We start from the raw sequence: 19,884 nt of genomic DNA on the forward strand, positions 1-19,884 counted from the left end.
AAACGTCCGGTGGAAACACCCCTTGTTTTAGAAAAGAGGTTGACATGATCAAGTTTTATTTATTTATTTATTTATTTATTTATTTATTTATTTATATAATGATCCAGACAGTATTACATTGGTGGTGGAATAATTATTATGCAGTAGTAAGGTCTAACAGCTGAACCAAGTTACAAATTACTAAGGAAGTCAACAGACTGACGTTTACAACGGAAATTGAAGCGATTATCAAGCAAAGCAGCAGAGTACTGCGGATGGGCGGTTTCACAATTAGGATAGAGACCTAGAGAGAGAGAGGCAACGTAGGTTACAGCATTCATATATGCAAAAGACAGATGAGATCAAGATCGCTGAATGTCAATTCGATCAATATACTCGAAAAATTCTTTCTGCACAAATTGATAAATAAGTGAATACACTAGCCCGACATTAGTAAGGGTAGATCTAATAGTAAATTAGCAAGAGTAACAGTTCATGCTCAGGTCTATAGCCGACAGGGTAACACCGAGAAGACATTGCTAATACACGTGCATTCAAACAATGTAGTGCTTCGTGTCAGTACACACGTTTTGGCATTTACGCTATTATAGCCCTTTCCCCTATAAGCCACAATCTTCAAACAGCGTCCGAAACCAACAACGGGGTGGCAGCATAGATAAGCCCCGGAACTGCAACAAGTTCCAGCAAGTGCACTGTGTACAACACAGTTATTCTTAATGCAGCGTGCATGCGTGCTTTAAGATATTTCTGACCAATGTTGCCTTACGGCACGCTGCAGCCGTGAAAGTTGACATAAATTTTGATAGTGCAGCCAGTGACTGATTTTGAGAATTGGAACCTCTTTTCTTATATATATAGCTTCCTGCGTTGCTCTAATCACGACCATTTTCCTTTTTCGCTTTTCAAGTTTATGGACCTTCTCTTTTGAGACATAGAAATATCTTTGTGTTCTTCGTAACAGTTGCCGGAATTTTTAGCTTCATGAAATAAACTTTTCATTAGTAATCAAGACCCCGCTTTGAAGCTGCATAATTTAAAAGCATGTTTCTTTGGCTTCATCTCTACAAATGGGATTGTACGCTCAAAAGCCTGTTCAAAAATGTCAGCCCGCCTCGACAGCCGATGTGGGTATGGCGTTGCGGTACTGAGTTCGAGATAGCATGTTCCTTGCTGGCCACAGCAACCCGATTTCAATGAAGGCGAAATGCAAGAAAGCTCGTGAACTTCGATGTAAGCACGGAGTGTAAATGCAAGTTGAGAAATCCTACGCACTTACAATTAATCCCGAGTCGCCCGCTATACGGCGCGCCTCATAATCAGATCGTGATTTTGTCGCGTAGAACTCCGGAATGTAACTTCATTTAGAAAAATAACAGCGAATAGCCCCGTGAACCAAGCATTATTACCCCGGTGAATAAAAATCAACCACGCATTCTGCTGAACTAGTTTGTGCACATCGACTAGTTCGGCCAGCGTAGCGTTTCGTATTGACCACGGGAAGGAAACACCATTGTCCCAAATTGGTTTTCCTTCCAGCCCTTTCTGTCATTCGTGTGTAACGTTACGGTGGCCAAACCGATTGACAAGCTGACCACCACCTCGAACGCTGCTTTGTTGAAAACCCACCTCCGTATGTCGCGTGTACGCCGAGACCGCACAGCGTTCCTTGAACAGCCACCGCATGCAGGCGGGTACATCTTCTTCGAGACGTCGTACCATGAGCGACCCGGTCCCAGCATCGTGAGTCCCGGAGACGCCACGTCGGCCGGTGGCGCCGACGCTGCAATGGCCGCCGGTGATGTAGGCGCGCACACGCCGGCGCCCACGGCGGCCGCTGCGATCACCACGCGGACACCGGAGGTGCGCCAGTACCAGTACGAGTCCGTGGTGCTCGCCACCAGGAACATCACGCCCACGGGTGAGTCTGTTGTAACCAAAAGGAGCAGCACCACTTTATCGCGATAGCGATTGCGTGGACATCCGGCGCGGGAGAATTTCCGCCGTCGCCGTCGCCGTGATGTTGCGCACAATGCCCAAGTGCGATAACATCGTGGCCGTGCGCCGTACGTTGTAGGTGCGAGCGAAAGCTTGCGAGGGTGAGCCGAAAGTGATGGTGGCTTGATGCGTGGTGTGTTGCACTCGTAAAGGAGGAAGACAGGAAGGGTGCGGGCCGTTTTTTTCACGCGGGCAACGGGAGGATTGGGGTGATGTGCCCGTTCAAGGAGAAAGGGAGAGAGGGGTGGCTCATCTCCTCGTTTACTCAAGCTGCGGTGGCTGAGCGCGGCCGCGCACACACTATCTTGGAAGCAACTTGCGGTGTGTTAGAAGGCTAGCCGACTCACGTTAGCTGATGGCTTCGTGTGCGCATAGTTGGCGTTGAACCGAGAGGCGGAACGACGGAGAATTCGCTTGCCGCTCTTCATTACGCCAGCGTTCTGACAGAGAGTGTCCGCGGTCATCAAGTGAAGTGCATTTGTTTGCTTGTGCGTGCGTGGTAACATCCTTGTTAATTTAGTTACTCAGCGAATCTTTACAACAGTTTATGCAGCTGATATATCTGCCTCTTGACTACCAGTTGTGCTGCTGTCTGGTTTCTCGCTATCATTACAACGTACAACATGCGAGATTTTCTTTAACGCGTTATAATGATTAGGGTACGTCACACATTTTCCTGGGGCCATCTATCTATCTATCTATCTATCTATCTATCTATCTATCTATCTATCTATCTATCTATCTATCTATCTATCTATCTATCTATCTATCTATCTATCTATCTATCTATCTATCTATCTATCTATCTATCTAACCAATTTATTGTACACCTGGTTCACTGGGTAGTCCGTGGTCGAATGGTTAGCGCATCGGGCTGATGTGCAAGGTTCGAAACCAACCAATAAATCACCTTGGGTAACTCAGTATGAGCCATTGTGTACGTACGTACGTGCCTCTCTTCAACGAGCTCCTTCACATAAACATGGGTGACTGCTATAGATACGGGACTTGGTACGCACCACTGTTCGAAGAAACTTTGTTGCCGACTTGGAGCACGAGGTACGTGCCATTCTGTCTGTTCTGGCCTTGAATGAGCGTCTTTCATGCCAACTTGGGTCACTGGCTATGTGCCATTAGGTGTGCGCCGCCCTTCAATGAAAATCCTTGAAGTCGACTGGTGTTAGTCGGTACGTGCCACTTGGAATGTGCCGCCCCACAACGACGAAAAAGATCCCCTAAATTTCTTCGATGCTTTGCGGAATCGAGCCCACGTCACAAGGGTTCCTCAAGGACAGCAGCCCGACGCATTTGCAGGATCCGCCACATGTGCATTGGCTATCTGTCACTTTTCAATGGACACCTGTCACGCCGGCGCTTTAAAAGAGCTGCACCATGAATGCACTGCAGGTACGTGCTGCTCCTCAATGAGCTCAATGAGAGTCACCGAGTGCGTGCCGCTGAGTGTGCTGCAAGCGAAGGAACAACTCAGTTTTCGCAGGCACCGTGCTCCACGCCTTTACTCTCGGAGGCCAGGCGCAGACTCCTCGGCAGCGCCGCTAGATGGCGCAGCTTCGACGAGAAGAAGCGCGAGAGAGGATCCCAGTTGTCGCATGACGCGTTGCTCGGCGTTCGTACGCACCGCTGCGCCACGCATGTCGGAGTCCACACGCAGGCTTCGGGGCGGAGGCGCTAGATGGCGCCGAGTGCTCTTAGCGAACCGCCAAAGACGAGGCCTTATGCAGTACACGCCTCATACGTAACTCTGTTCGTCGGCAATACGTTTATGGGGCTACTATATTGATTCAATGCTGTAATGAATTACCGTCGTCAGACATCGGGAGATGGCTTGTGCTAAATGCCCTGCTCTTTCGCGATTACGGGTTAAAGCGCCACACTCATATAGTACTGTTACCGCACGTTCATCACCATTCTCGTGGCCGACTGGCAAGACATGCCGGTCTTCGCGGGGGTGGGAGGTGGCGAGGCTCACCCTCGGCGGGGGATTCACATGTTTCTCACGTTAATGAGTTGGTCTGCCGCCGGGTGGTACTGCTGGTACCTGTCTGTCCCTCTCGATACGGAGAGCTGGGCAGGTCGTGGAGCTCTCCTGAAGCGCAGAAGCACGGTATCGGAATCCCGGTATACGAAGGGCTCCCCCCCGTCCCATCTGTTTTTGTTAATGCCAAGTTACATTAACGCCTTAACCTGACACGCGTATAGGTTTTCATCCTGTCACAATTAGCCCCTTCTATTTGTGATGTTTAGAGATAGCACCGATAGTAGGAACCTCTGGAGATTCCCAAAACATCCGGTTGCACGTCAAACACGCTCTTCGTGAAGCATAATTACTTCGCTAGAGCTGCTCGACGTATACAAACGGCCCAACCTTGTGACAGTTGGCAACCTTGTGTCACGCAGTCGCTCTCGCTCCGCTTCTCCGATTTATTTCATTCGTTTTACGTTGCTCATAATGCAACTGGCAGAGAAAAATGCTCGGTGCTCGCAAGCGCGTGGCCTGTTTTTATCATTGATGCGAAATCATTATATTGCTCAAGAAGCGGAAAATTCGCCGTTGGCGTCGGCGTGACCACACGATGGTCCAAACGGCTACGAGCCATCGACCTTTAGCGGGATTCGAACCAACGATTTTTGGCCTTAATTAAGGTGTATTAAGGCGCAGTTAATTCAGGTGGAGTTAAGGCACTCGAACTCTAGACCTTTGGTAGAAGTAGAACGCACGACCTTGCGTAGTGCGTACTTTGTGGCGAACGCTGTTGGTCACGTGACGTCGCGGAGCTTCTGCTGACGTGTCCGCAATGCTTTCGCGTTCATCCACGTAGAGATAACTAAGTGCCACTTGTATTTTTTATTTATGTTTATTTGAACATACCGCAGTATGCCAAAATAAATATTTCACATATTCAGTATGTCAAATAGCCCGGGAAGGCCCGTTGCAGCAGTGGGAGAAGTCTGAAGTGCAAATTTCAAAAGCGTAAACATATTTCTAGCTACGCAGTTCGAAATTATACAAGGAGTAGAGGAAATGGTATTACTGTGCATTGCCGGCCAGTGTAGCAAAACTTTTCTTTGATGAGAACGCATATTGCCAGGTAAAGAATTCCATACGTCAGTAGTACGAGGGGAAAAAAAGTTCTAATAAAATATGTTTGTGCGTGCGAAAAACAGCTTCAGGTTTAAGTTCATGAGAACTATGGGTAGAAGACTGTTTAAGCTACAGATAAGTATTTGCTATTTGAAATCCGACATGTAAAGTTGATTACATTGCGCATATATTTCAACGAATCAATTTCATGACGGACAGAGATTTCTAATAAATTTGACGAAGCAAATCAGAGGACCGGAATAAGTACTTATGCAGGCTAGAAAACGGGAAGAAGTGCCCAGAAGTATGTGTCAACCATGTTTCCAAGAGATCCCAAGATTCCCGGCAGAAGTAAGAATGAGACAGCACGTGAGCTAATGGAAGCTTATTATATACATAAAAAAAAAGCTCTGGCTGTTTTAGTGATACGTCTGTTATGTTATACCGATCGGAGACGAGATTGTTCGACCACTGGATATCCTAAGTTTGTGAATAGCCTGCTCATGCGTGTCTCTCTGTTTATTCCTAGGTGAGCACCCAAAATAAATTAGTCAGACGTGCTACGCCCGCGCCCTCACCTACGATTATTCTTTTTGTGTGCGTCTTAATTTGCCGCAAGAAACAAAAAACACGTCCTTCAAAAAAACACCAACTAGACCAACAAACATTTCTGTTGAAGTATCTGTCGTATCTGCGGAACAGCCGCATACATACATAAAATACATACATACATACATACATACATACATACATACATACATACATACATACATACATACATACATACATACATACATACATACATACATACATACATAAATACATACATACATACATACATACATACATACATACATACATACATACATACATACATACATACATAGATATATACATATATACATACATATATACATACATAGATACATACATACATACATACATAGATACATAGATACATACATACATACATAGATACATACATGCATACATACATACATACATACATACATACATACATACATACATACATACATACATACATACATACATACATACATACATACATACATACATACATGCCGCAGACGAGGCAGGATTTTTTTCTTTAAATTTCCTCTGGCAGATTTGTAGTCTAATTCCATAAGTCAATGGTCTAATTGTAACCTTTGAACTGGATTATTGGAGGCGGTGGACATGCGCGAGAAATCGAGATGCGCTACCAAATGTTGAACGACAAATTAATTTAAGTTCTTAACTAATTACATGGCGGTACATATTGCGATTCGCGAGTTGTAACCGCGGCGGATTTCGCAAGGTCAATGCGCTTGGAAAGAATTCTGAGGATGGCGCAGGCTTCGAGACGTGCCCAATCCAACTTGCGAAAGAAGTGCACGGTTGTTCCACTTACGTTTTTTTTTAACGAGACGCCGTTTTATGCATTGAAACACGAAGGAGCTGTATCGAACTGGAACGCCCTACTATTCCGTCGCACACTTTGGGAATGAATGCTTCGAACCTGGTGCAGTTCTGAACATTTGTTCCAGGTGAATACAGCTTGCGAACTCGTCAGCTACCATTCGCAAAATTCCAGTGAGTACCGTAAAGTAATAACTTTAAAAGTCAATTAGAGATTTTTTTAATTTGTCAAATATGCAGTTTGATGTCTCGTGTAAGCAATGTCCGGCTCTTTGAGTAACCCAACTCATGGACTGCAATTACGATGCTTGCCACAGGCGCTTTTTAAAAATTTCGCTTGGTCTAAAAAATAAATAGAAAAGAAACAGTAAGAAAGCGACCCGGTATAAATGTGAATAGAACAGTTTGGGTGTAGAAAGTGATGGGGACGTTGACCGGTCAGTCATAGAGACAAGCAAAAAACGACTCAGATGCTGTTGAAAAAAAAAAAAAAAGACACGGAATTTGTTGGTGGCACATCGTACGCGATACATCAGATAAGCATAATATTAGATTATCTTATTTTAACACGCAAGTCTGCTTATGTAGGCTGTGTATATTTGTTGTCTTATCGACTTAACTCGCAGGGTTGCCATTAGTGGTCATTCTCACCTTCATCATTCTCAGTCAACCCGCGCCCAACGCATGTGCATACTTCCAGGCATAAACTATTATATACTGCTAAAATTACAAGGGGCAACTCTGGCGATCTGATCGTTCTGCTACCTTGGATAGGATGGTTAGTATAAGTATTTGTCTGATATTCGTGCTTGTTACAGTAGACGTTCTAGTGGCTTCACTTTATCTGTCTGAATTTCCAAACAGTCGTATTCCTTTTCCTAATGCATGAAGGCTACAACAAGCAACTGTGCATACGCATAACGGTTGCGAATAGTTCCATTTATAGAATGCTGTACGTTGTTGACAAAGAGTGACATTGATAGAGTGACAAAGCTGTTCCTAGCCAGAGGAACGCAGTTTGGTGAAAGTCATATGTAAAATGAAATCTATCGAAACGCGAAAGTCATATGTAAAGCGCGTCATATCCTTGCTGGATGAAAACCGCCGCCTTTGCAGCTCCCACCAGAGTTCTGTCCCGTAAGCTTTTTAGAAAAAAAAAATATGTGGTTAACCTTCCTCTCTTTCCTTTACCTTTCTCTCCCTCTCTCACTCTGTGTTTCGAATGGCCTCATGATAGCATATTGGTCGGAAGAACATTGCTGGTGGTGTGTGCCACTTCAACGTAACATCGGGGAGAGAAGAGCGATGGAAAGATGGAGCTACATCTGACTCAATCTTTCAAACTTCGCGCAAGGGAGGAGTACTTCAGCTTGGGCAAGTTGGTGCAACCTGCTGACTATAAGGCAAACGTAAATTTCGATCGATCGAGTGAGTGAGTGAGTGAGTGAGTGAGTGAGTGAGTGAGTGAGTGAGTGAGTGAGTGAGTGAGTGAGTGAGTGAGTGAGTGAGTGAGTGAGTGAGTGAGTGAGTGAGTGAGTGAGTGAGGTCTAACGCCCCAAAGCAACGTTAGGGCTTTGAGTGACGCCAAAATTGAGGGCTCAGGGTTAACTTTGGCCACGTGGGGTTCCGAAACTGGTACCGCAAACCTAAACACGCGAGCGTTTCTGCATTTCACCTCTATCGAAACGCGTCATCTGCGTCGTGGAGTCGCTCCCGCGACCTAGTGATCAGGCATGAGGCGCCATAGCCGCCTAGCGGCAGTGCTAGGTGGCTGGAAACGGCGAAGGCCGCACGGACACGCACACACGGAGGTTAGCGCAAGTATCAGAACCGACAACACCGAACCCACATCCAGCCGAAGCCGTGTAAGCGACAAGATACTAGAACCGAGAAAAGCTAGAAAAATAGACTCCGGGACACGGGAAAGCACGCCAACGCAAATTGTGAGAAACAACAATGTTGTGAATGAATTAGGATGAACAGACTATTTCTATATAGGAATAAACAACGAAGGTTAATATGATTCGTTTCAAATTCCACTCAATCAGTTAAGTAAATTTGTTCTTCGTGCTAAATGCGCATGCTAATTGCTTCTTCACTGCTTGCGGTTAAGGACAAGTTAACGGTTGTAAATGTTACGTGATACGTGACTGTCACGCCGATTTGTATCGTAATTTCACAGAGACTAGCGTCAGGCCTGCGCGAAATTCACGTTAATGTATTTTCACAACGACCACTTTCTGTTCTCATTTAAAGTGACGCTTTAATTATCTTGAAACACCAACCGACCACATTATCGGGACTTCATGTTCCTTTAGTTCCATTCGCACAAGAGTGAATTGCCAGAGGAAGGTCCGGGAGAACTGAGTGACAAGTTCGAACGACTACACACAGAATGGTGTGTTCTGCTCTTTCGCACAAGAGACCAAGCGTAAATGCAATGAACGTACAGCAAACAGCGTGAGAAGAAGTTAGAACCGGAGCAAACGTGAAACAGCAAATGCAGCATATGTAGACAGTCTGAACGTAGCACAGGGGGCAGTGAAGGGGAAAGGCCTTTCCGACACAGGTGCAGCGAACCGTGACAACAGCGCCACCGCCATTGCAGCGGCGGGAGGCTCCGTAATCGTGTAAGCGCCGAGCGGCTCGTTATGATACCAGCTGACGCACCACCGGAAGTTGCCCGGTCTACTTCCCGCTTTTTTTTTTTTGTGAATGGCTGCGCGCCTACATTGCTACGTTCCGTTCGCCTGTGTCCGTCTTTGCTTGCCTTTGCTTGGTGTAATCGTTGTCCGTTATAGTACTGGCCTCGCAGCTACTTCTGTCTTTTTTTTTTCTCTCCCTCTCTTTCTTTCTTCCTTGCTACTCGCCCTCTTTGTGTGGTCATCGGCCACGTGATGCCAGATACCCCAATTGTCGTCAGATCACCGAAGCTGTGTGCAGAGCCGGAGATAGGTCTGTCCTAGGAAAAGGCTACACAAATTGAGGCTGGCCGGAGCTCATGACTCATCCTGCCCGGCGCAGTAAGTAGCTCGGGCGTAATGCCTCGAGCTAGGCAAGTAAATGAATACAAAATAGTTCCATTCAGCTATATTAGCCAATTTCACTTACGCTCTCTCTATGTGTCTGCTTAAGTGCTACGTATGACAGCGCCCTACTACTTTCGTATTTTTTTTCTTTCTTTATCTTTAACGAGGTAATTTTTCTATGACGATGAGGAACCACCTGCATGGCCCCTCACAAGGTTTCTGCTCTAATAATCTACAATACTGCAGTCGCGAAACGGCTGATATCGTGCCACGAAAAGCAGCTCGATGAGGCCAAGAAAAACACACAAGTTTCCACACGCGCTCGCAGTGGCAACAGGGATTACCACAGCGTCACTTGGTTCTAGACAGATGTCCGTAGTTAACGGGGCACTGCATTAGTTTCTAATGGAGTCTCTGTATAACGAGTTTGCAGAACATTTTCTCCCCGCGAAGATGGCACAAACGCCATTGTTTATGTTATTTGCTTACTATAATAATAATAATAATAGCAATAATAATAATAATAATAATAATAATAATAATAATAATAATAATAATAATAATAATAAATATTATTATTATTATTATTATTTGATTTATGACGTCACGGACGTTATGTCACATAGGTTATGGCGCGAACATCAAGACAGATAACTTTGTCCCCTCTTTTCTTTCCTTCTAATGAATATTCAGCCGCTAAATGAGTAAAAATGAAGCTTTTCCTTGAACGATACTCTACCCGTTCAGTCTATTGAATGTTGTGCTATAGTGGCCCATTAGGTTGCCGTCCCAAAGCATTCTTCGACAGCCTTAATAATTCGTACGCGTCGCCTTGACCAAGTGGGGGGCTAACATTGCGCGGTCGAGCACGGAAATTCGGGTTCCATGCCCGGCCTTCGTCGCCGCGTTCCGATGGAGGCGGAATCGAACAACCGTCGTGTAGAGTGCTTTGGGTGCACGTAAAGAAACAACGCTTGGTGAAAATTATAGTCATAGCCAACTGTGCAGTTTCGGGACCGTAGACACTGTAATAATAGTTCAAAAAGGCGTCTGCTTCGTCTCCGCTTTCCGTTTGATTTCTTTGGCGAAGGACAGAGTGTTCGTGGGACTTTAAAGGGGACATTTAAGGAATCTGTATGACCACTGCAGATATGTAGCTCACAAGTTTTGCAGGGCCTCTTGAACAAGAGCCATCTGAGGTTAGCAGAAAATTTTTACCGTTAGCGTTCGTCAAATTACCACCTAGCTTGGCAAGTGAAATACTTGAGCAAGAAGTGTATCATTTTGCTCGTTTTTAATTGTTGAAATTGAAAAATAAAAGCAAGAAAAAAAGGAAGGCCGAGAAAAGCACGTAAAATATTAGCGCGAGCACTGACGCACTCGCTCGAGTTGTTTATAAAAAAAAAGAGCAATAGCTTATTTCTACAAAACCAATGTAAGAATTCGGAACTGATGCACTTGACTCTGTACAAAAATAACAGATGCGCAACTTGTCCAGTGGACACAGCGGCTCTAACATCGGCGACACAGCATCATGCTACCGAAAGGAGATGCAAGAATCGAAAGAAACATTACACGAAAGCGTTGCCTTTCACCCCGCTGGGCAAAAGACAAGGCAAACGCGTCTGTTTTCAACCAACAAATTATAAGCGCGCCCAGCGGCGAAGGCTCTTCCTGCCATAGGAAACAATGGCTCCAGCGGAAGAAAAGAGAGAGTCTCACATTTCAGGCGGCCCAGTGTGGCCTACAGTACACTTCACAGACGGGTACTTGCTATAGCTGCGTAATGATTGCGCCACGGGAAAAAAAGCAGACCCGCAAGAAGCCGAGTTCCCGCGAAAGAAACGGGTGGCAATAAGTCCTCCGAGATTGCAGGCTCGATATCTGAGGCCGTGGTATATCTCCACAGAAGGCTGGATGACAGCTGGACTAGTTCGTATTTATTCGTGGTATAGAGGCGCTATCGGAGACACGTGCTGGGAGTGAGACAGGACAAGGGCTTAGTAAATGTTCTTTTTTCGAAGCGTAGAATACACACACATGGTGACGGGCGGAGCAGAGAGAAAGCAGATATATTCATGTCATTTTACGATTTCTTTTTGTTTTTATTCGTCTCCTTTCTCTTTGCTGCACCTACCACCGCTACATATATCCTATGCTTCCTGTAAACAAGTTTTACTAAGCCCTTGTTTTGCAAGGGCTTAGTGTAGCGCGTCTTTGTTTGCTCTAGACGATGCGGCAATCAACGCTCCAGTGACGGTTCTCTCTGAACGCAACGAAATGCAATCTCACAGGCTATGCTTCTGCTGAGTGCATGCACCACAAGTGATTGTAGGTGTCAAAAAAGAGAAAGAATAATGTCACGGCCGCCATGGTTTGGACGGCTTCATGTAGACGATGAGTCTCTCATGTTAATTTTAGATGAGCGCGAGTGGCTCAGAATGATTTTCCGCCCAGGCCCTCAAGGCTTCTGCGTGAGTTTCTTCTACGCCCTGGAAGGGCTCAGCGTGGACCGTCTCAAGGTGGTGGTCATGGATGCCGCCACGCAGGAGAACATCACCGTGTGGGAGAGCCAGGACAACTACGACGGACGCTGGACCAAGGGAGAGGTGGCATACACCTACGGAGACGTGCATCAGGCACGTTTGCTTATTTCGCCGATCTGTTCCGGTGTCTTACATCGCATGCGAGAAGTGCGCCACGGGGCCGCTTGCGCCTACCCATCGCAATCGTGCGCAACCATCCTCGCGGACAGTTCTTCTGCGACAACGAAGGGAAAGCTGCAGATGCGCAGATTCTGCAACATGTGTTGCTGCACCAAAGTAGTCCGGCAGAGTTGGACGGCGCTTATCGGTATCTCAGAACTCGTGCTGGGAAACCGCGCAGCTGCCAAATTTTCTGTTCTGCGGCTTTAGCTAATGTGGAATTATGAGAACGCGGGACTATATCCACTAGCGCTGTTTCTTGTGCATGCTTTGGCGCCGCAGCCTTTTTCCTTCATTGCCGCATGTCCGCGAGTGTACGCTACGACACGAGGCGTCCTGCCAGTGGCAGTTTGTCACCGCGTAGTAAGATAACTACTGACGAAAGGGTGACACGTTCCGGCGGAACGTTTTAAGTTTGTCACTAAATAAAGCAGTGTGTAGAAAATAAGGGCCATGCAGTTTGTTGCTTGGATAGTTGGTTTATTGCGGTGTACTTGTACGCCAAACAGCGCGAAATTATGGTTACCCAAGAACAATGGCAATTAGGGGCCACTCGAGTGAAGGCTTTGGGGTCATAATTACCGTGGTTGAAATGGTCCGTGTAAGTGACCCCGAGGGTCATCTTAAGAGCAAGTGTTACCTTAGGTACAACTCCGAGGTCGTTATTCAAATAGGTGTGAAATGCAATAACGTCCTCTTTAGACAGTTGCTAAACCGATTGAAATAAACTTTGTTGCATTTAAGAGAAGAAAAAAAATGTTTAAATGTGGCGACTGTATGAAGCACGTTTCTTAATTAGAGTCTCGGTTTTCTTTTGTGCAAAAATTGCTGGAACTCGGCAACCTTCGAAAATGTAAAAAGACAAAAGAGCTGAAGCACAAAGTTCACATAATCATAACTCATTGCCAAAACGACATATCCAATTTCTGTAACTTTCATCGTTTAGAGCATCTGAAAGGAACAAATATCGTATATTAGTTTACAGCTGACATTAAGGTGTTAGATTGTTTACGAGGGTTTTAAAAGATGTCCTACTGACAAGTCTGTCGTGTATAGTACACGTAATTTGTACATGTACATGTATAGTAATTGTTTTGCGCTCTGTGGGTCTTAACATGTGCGGTTCACAGAATGTTGATATCGTTGCAAAAGGATGGATAAGTGGGATAGTTGGTAACGCATTATAATAAATACTTAAAGAGCTGAAAACACCAAGGACGTAGGATAGATGGGCTAGTTGGTAATGCATTATAATAAAAACACAAATGACGTTTCTTCTACGTCCTTTGCGTTTTTATCGCTCTAAGTTTTTATTATTTGATATCGTTTTCTTTATTGCTCAGTTGCACAGTTGTAAACTGGATAGCTTAGTATGTTTTCTTTTGTTGTTACAAATATCAAGGATCCTTAAAAAAAGCTTATGTCCTAAATCCAAAAAAGAAAGAAAATCCCCAAGCTTGGTAGATTTTTGCCCTTTCTATTAAAGGCAACAAAATTTATAAAATTCAGGCAGTGCATGTCGAAGGAAACAACTTCTTTCCTTCCGTGTATTAAGGCAAACTAAGGGTAAAACCTCCCCTAACATTAGCAACCATTGTTCCATTAAAACCCATTGTTGTTCTATAAAGCGCATTCACGTACTAGGTGAAAGCTAAAGTTGCTTTTTTATTTAATGTTTCGCTCGGTTAAGTTTGTTAACTATGCGTGTTTCATCACGGCTTTCATGCTAACCGCGCACCGAACTTCTGATGCGGTTTCTGTCACTACCAACATATTAGCTTGGTTCTTTCTTAAATTTTCCTATAATAGATTGTAACGGTATTACCATAATATGTATCGCCCATAAAAGGTCCTCCTCCTACATTTTGTCCTTATGTATCACTGCTGCTGTATAGGTAATAAATATTCATCGATTGATTGATTGGTTGATTGATTGATTGGTTGATTGATTGATTGATTGATTGATTGATTGATTGATTGATTGATTGATTGATTGATTGATTGATTGATTGATTTGTTGACTGAGAGATTGATTGACTGACTGACTGGCTGACTGACTGACTGGTTGACTGACGGTAGGGACGGCAGTTACGCGGTTTTCTGATGTCCTGCGCGCATGCTTGTGAGGTTCACGCGAAGGAATGGCCCGCGTCCATTCCCAGGTGTGGTTCGAGGCGGTGCCCAAGCAGCGGGGCGACCCTGCGCGCAAGTTCCGCGGCTACATCGCCTTGGACGACATCCTCTTCGACCGCATGGAGGAGGCCGGCGACAACTGCCTCGGTGCGTACAACCGTCGAGCCACGATGAATCGGGAGCGAATGCTCCCGAGTGACAGGATGCCGCCGCGGCGCTTTGAGCCACGTCGTCGGGCGGAAAGGCTTGAATTCCGCGCGCCCCGAGTGGCCGATGCGTGCGACGGCCGGACGTGTGCGATTTATTCTTTCGAGGAGTAAGTTAAGTGCATGACAGAGGCAGGTTCAGTGCGTGGCTTCAGTTCAGTTCAGTTCCAGCCTACGACATTGGCAGGTTCTGTGCATGGCAGTGTTGGCTGCGTGCCTAGGCGACGCGAAATAAATTTTGATAGGTGAATAATTAATTTATTCGGTGCTGCACTGCTGAGCACGAAGTGAGTGAGTGAGTGAGTGAGTGAGTGAGTGAGTGAGTGAGTGAGTGAGTGAGTGAGTGAGTGAGTGAGTGAGTGAGTGAGTGAGTGAGTGAGTGAGTGTGTGAGTGAGTGAGTGAGTGAAAAAATGGCTATTTTATAGTGGCAGTGGGCGCCTCCGGATTATTGATTTGTTACCTCTTGAGGCGCCCTAACGAACGCCTAACTATAAGTACACTTCAGCTTCTCAATTTATCCGCAACCGAAGCGCGACCGGCCTTAACTAACCGAACCCGGGACGCCATGCTCAGCGGCAGAACATCGATTATCCAGTAACGTTTAATACGAAGGCCCGCAGAGGGAGTGGGATACACCCAGACCTTCTAAACCTTGCCGAATAATAGCAACCCACGCATTTTAGCTGCGCCAATCTGGTATCTCCGGTGTCGCTCGTGGTTATTTTCACGGGCAGGAACGGTATTTCTAAACCGCATGTTTAGCCACTCTGCGGTATTGCTTCGAATGGATATATATATATATATATATATATATATATATATATATATATATATATATATATATATATATATATATATATATATATATATATATATGTAGTAACGACAAAGTAAGATAACGCTTCTTTTACACATTCTAACGTCACTGACCACGAAACTTCCAGTTGCATAATTGGATAATTAACGAAATCACACGAATAGCTAACGCGTTCAAGACGGTTCGTACATTGCGCTTTCGCTTAAGAGTCCTGCGATATGTATAAACATTGCATGCCCGTCCTTGCATCGTCCTTGCATCGCCCTTGCATCGCACTTGCATCCATGCACTGCGTGCATGTCCTTTTGTGCAGGTCACTGCACTTTCGAAGGTGGCTACTGCGGTTGGCAGAATGCCGACACGGACGACGACTTCAACTGGGAGCAGGGTAGGGGCAGCCAGAGCTTCCTCACGGGACCGTCCAGGGACTACAGCTCCTTCGGAAAAGACGAGATGACCGGTGCGTCGTCTACCGTCATGTTCCGCGTCTTGATCGATCGATGTTGCTGCTGCGAGCTTCATTCACTTACGCTGCTGGGCCTCGTTATCTACTGTCACGCGAGAGTGCGCTGGCGTTGTCAGATGACGTGAGAATCCCTGTCGTTATTTCGACGAACGCGAATCGACTGGATCGGTTCCCATACGCACTCGTATAGACTTGATATCTGGTGATTTGAGTAGTCGTCGCGAATCTATCTGGAAGGTGTAGATTCGACGACGCACGTATAAAAGTGTGACTAGACGTGGGCGCCGTCATTCGGCTTGACCACTGTCAACCGCTTCTGCTCCAGCCTCCTAAAGGACATAAAAGAACTAATGATCCAATTTAATCCGAAAGTAATCTGTATTCAGGAGAGAGAAGGCATGAGGGGCTGTATTCTTGTTAGCCACAAACATGTAAAGCGAACAGACAGCAAAGCCAAACAACGCGTAGAGGAAATTAGCTGTGGTTAAAGCTTAATGCTTAAAGCCCAATGCCTAAAGCTTAATGCTCAAAAAAGCGTCTGCAAAGACTCAAGCAGGCCAAAATTTGATATATTTTTAATCCATAGCAGGTGCAAGCCTGGGCAGCTTCGCTGCAGCGCCACAGGCCCCGTAGACGACCAAAATAAAGGCAACCGAAATTTCGGGTGCAATACAGCGCACCGTTTGATAATTTGCACTACCGTTGCACGATCTGGGTGTTATTCGGTCACCGGCTGGAGCAGAAAGAGCTATGCTGTTGTTTTGATGCGTCGCCGGCGCCTACTCAAAACCGAAACTATAGAGGAGTCTAGTCTATGCTGCAGTAGCCGTCGACCATACCCAAACTACGGGGCAAACTAGCTGGTGCATTCACTTCTTTATCATTCACATATCCAACAGCGTTAAGAGAATGCGTGACCCGTAGTGCTGTACCCGTATGCGTCTTTATGCGTAAAAGAAACAGTGTGCTTTTAGCGCGTGTTTCGCAGTGTATATCTCAAAACTAACCCTAGTTTCAAAAGTTTGTTCCAAGAGTGTGTGCCTTATAATATCACTGGCTTCAATTAGTGTATTGCAATGTGCAAATTACAGTAATTAGGTACAAAGTTGATAAGTGAGACCTTGTTACTTTTTCAATTGTGCGTTTTTATTTCCAGTGTAATAATTGTTCGCCTCTTTGAGTAATCCAGCTCAATAGGTATATTTGCGCTGTGTGCTACAGGCGATCTGTAAAGAAAAGAAGAGCTTGTATGGTTAGCAAATGAAACTATTACTGTACATTTGTTATAGGAGGCTGACTTACGCACAGCAGAGGTATTCGGGTCTCCACTGCAGCGCCTCTTATCAGCCACCCCGCTTATTCCGGACGTTAAACCCCATAATATTCTTACGAGAATAGCAATATGAATTTCATTTCTTGGTGGGTAAATAACGCGACATCATAAGAGCATGTGTTCCAGGTTGTCCGCCCTTCGTTTAACGCGCTAGTTTATCGAGCTTATCTCGGCCTTATAAGGAAGCTTCAGCTCGGCGGCTCTGATATGAATACAAGATAACGGAGAAGTCGTTATTTTTTAATTTTTTAGATGAGATTTGGTGAGTTTTGATGAGATATGTTGCAGTTACAAGAAAAAAGGTAAACGTAGTCATTGTAGATGCAGAATTTGGATTTAGAGTGTCAATTATTTAATTGGAAGGTTGTTGAGGATTGCAAAATATTAAAAGACAATGTTAGCAGGTGTACAACTCTAACTCAGCACCAAAAATGATGTCACAAGAGGTGTAAGCTATGCCTAACAAAGCATCTAAAGCGGACAAAATTGATGTATTATACGGCGATATTAAATGTACCATTATTATGTGAGTAGAACTTTTGAAAGACATTTGTAAACAACTAAATCACATGAGCGGTAAACTATTACCCATTTCTTTTTTCGATTTAGATGCTCTACCGGAAGCACTTTATAGGATTGAGATCTCTATTTTGGGACAGACTTACGGATTCGTAAACTTCGTGTTTATTTTTCTCAAGCTTATCCTTTTCGGCAAGATTCCTAGAAAAAAAAAGAGAAAGACTTCGAACTCTAAATAAGATATTCGCACCCTACAGTCTCTATAACTTAACTTTATCTCTCAAATGCAATAAATATCATTTCAGACTGGCCCAAGGGTTGTCCTACAGAAGCGTTTCCACGTTTTACCTACATTTGCATCGGCAGCATCGGAGATGGTCCCGAGCTAAAGCTTTCTGTTAATAGCAGTTTTCATTGCCAATAATAGGTGCCTCACCCCCGTATATAAAAATGCATCTTCACTCGAAGCCCACGCTTGACTTCATTTAAATGACGCCTGGCGGGGACGTGCCAGGACAGTCATTCCAATTCTTTTAGCGCGTTCCCGGCAGGATCGATTTAGATGAGGTCACGATTGGGATTCAAGTTAAGATGCATTCTTGAATAGGGAGGTAATATAGCGCATTGACGGCTGTACATTCCGTGTGTGCGGTTATCGAAATTCTTTGACGCCATGCAGGCGGCTACATCTTCATCGATTCGTCATTCCCGAGGAGACCCATGGACCGGGCCAGGCTCATTAGCCCAACGTTGAAGGCTACAGGTAAAAGCAGCTTTGCATTCAAGCTGAAATCATTTAAAGTAGTGCGCTGACGCGAAATTATTGACTGACGGGAGTAACGTCATGTACCATTTATTGAAGGAACGTTCAGTGAGCGTGTAGGTCTTGCGTTATCTATGAGGTACTTGGTACACGCGGTTCCTTACATGGTGAACAAAATTTCGAGCACGCTCGAATGATTCTGCGTTTTGCGTGGCATCCTGGCTCGAACGATGAAGAATTTACGCGGGAACTACACGACTTCTATTTGAAAAACGTGGGAAATGTCGATAGCGCACAGGTTTTGGTTTTCATGAAATATCCGCTTGCCAGTACTGTCGTAAGTGCGCCGTCACCGAGAGGTGGTTGCCATTCCTGTCACGGCTTTTTCAAGCTTGAAAAAATGAAACGCTGACCACTCGTAATTTGCATGAAAGTGTGGCGGTGTGCAGTGAACCGTTCTTGGTTCTTTCTTTTTTCTCATCTGACTATTGTGCTTTGTGTTAATGTGCCAGTAAGTGAGGTAGAAGACATGTACAGCGCCCGAGGAAGTTCTTTCTCACAGACAAGTGCGCTTTGTTTTGTACCACAGTTTCGAGAAACGAAGCACAAATGTATAAGTCACGAGGGACGGAAAGAAGTACATAACAGGTAACGTCAAGCACGCACGTGACCTGATTTTATAGGTCTGTGTCCGTCGAGAAACTGATAAAGTGTGTTGAAAACTTTGGCGCTTTCGTCAAAAAAAGAAAAAAAATCTTTAAAGCTCGCGCGTAAAAACGACTGAAGGCCCAGACTGGAGTAAGTACACAAGTATGTTCTCTATATTTAGAAGAATAAAAAGTTAATAGTTTACGCTCTGCGGCCTGCGTTTGTTTACTCGCTCCAGTCTGGTCATTTTCGTTGCTTTCGTGCATCAACTCCAGCATGTTTGACCAAATAACCCAGGGTCAAATTTTTCTTAAATATACATTCGGCTGAAACGAATTCTAGATTTTCATTCTTTTTACTTTTAAGAAAAATTCTACAGCCTGTCTGTAGGTGGTATATCAATCGGCCTCGTGTTTAAACAGAGAGTTTCAGTCCGATCGTTTACGTATGGTCGAGAACGTAGCAGAAAAAGAAAGAAAGAAAGAAAGAAAGAAAGAAAGAAAGAAAGAAAGAAAGAAAGAAAGAAAGAAAGAAAGAAAACCGGAAACGTAGAAGGCAGCAGCAGCAGCTCTCTAAGGAACATCTTGTGACAATTTGTGTCGATTCCAACAGAACGTTTTAGAGAAGTATTCTTCAGTTGCTTGGCTCTACTCATCGAAGCTGCTCATTGTCACATATAGTCTGCCAGTGCGATAATAATTCTTCGGGCTTTTTCTGAAACGAGCTTCACGAGATGGCGCCACCATC

At 45.0% G+C, this 19,884-nt stretch overlaps 1 protein-coding gene across 1 annotated transcript in view; it reads left to right on the forward strand.

The window, feature by feature from the left end:
• LOC126517998 (MAM and LDL-receptor class A domain-containing protein 1-like) overlaps positions 1–19,884 on the forward strand; it is a 48,511-nt gene that overhangs the window by 8,574 nt on the left and 20,053 nt on the right. The window contains exons 4-8 of the mRNA XM_050167838.3: positions 1,688–1,918; positions 12,004–12,185; positions 14,414–14,531; positions 15,722–15,868; positions 18,406–18,489. Of these exons, the coding sequence (XP_050023795.2) occupies positions 1,688–1,918; positions 12,004–12,185; positions 14,414–14,531; positions 15,722–15,868; positions 18,406–18,489 (762 nt within the window). The remainder of the gene's footprint in view (positions 1–1,687; positions 1,919–12,003; positions 12,186–14,413; positions 14,532–15,721; positions 15,869–18,405; positions 18,490–19,884) is intronic.

Source organism: Dermacentor andersoni, chromosome 11 (assembly GCF_023375885.2).
Source record: "Dermacentor andersoni chromosome 11, qqDerAnde1_hic_scaffold, whole genome shotgun sequence".
Lineage (NCBI taxonomy): Eukaryota > Metazoa > Arthropoda > Arachnida > Ixodida > Ixodidae > Dermacentor > Dermacentor andersoni.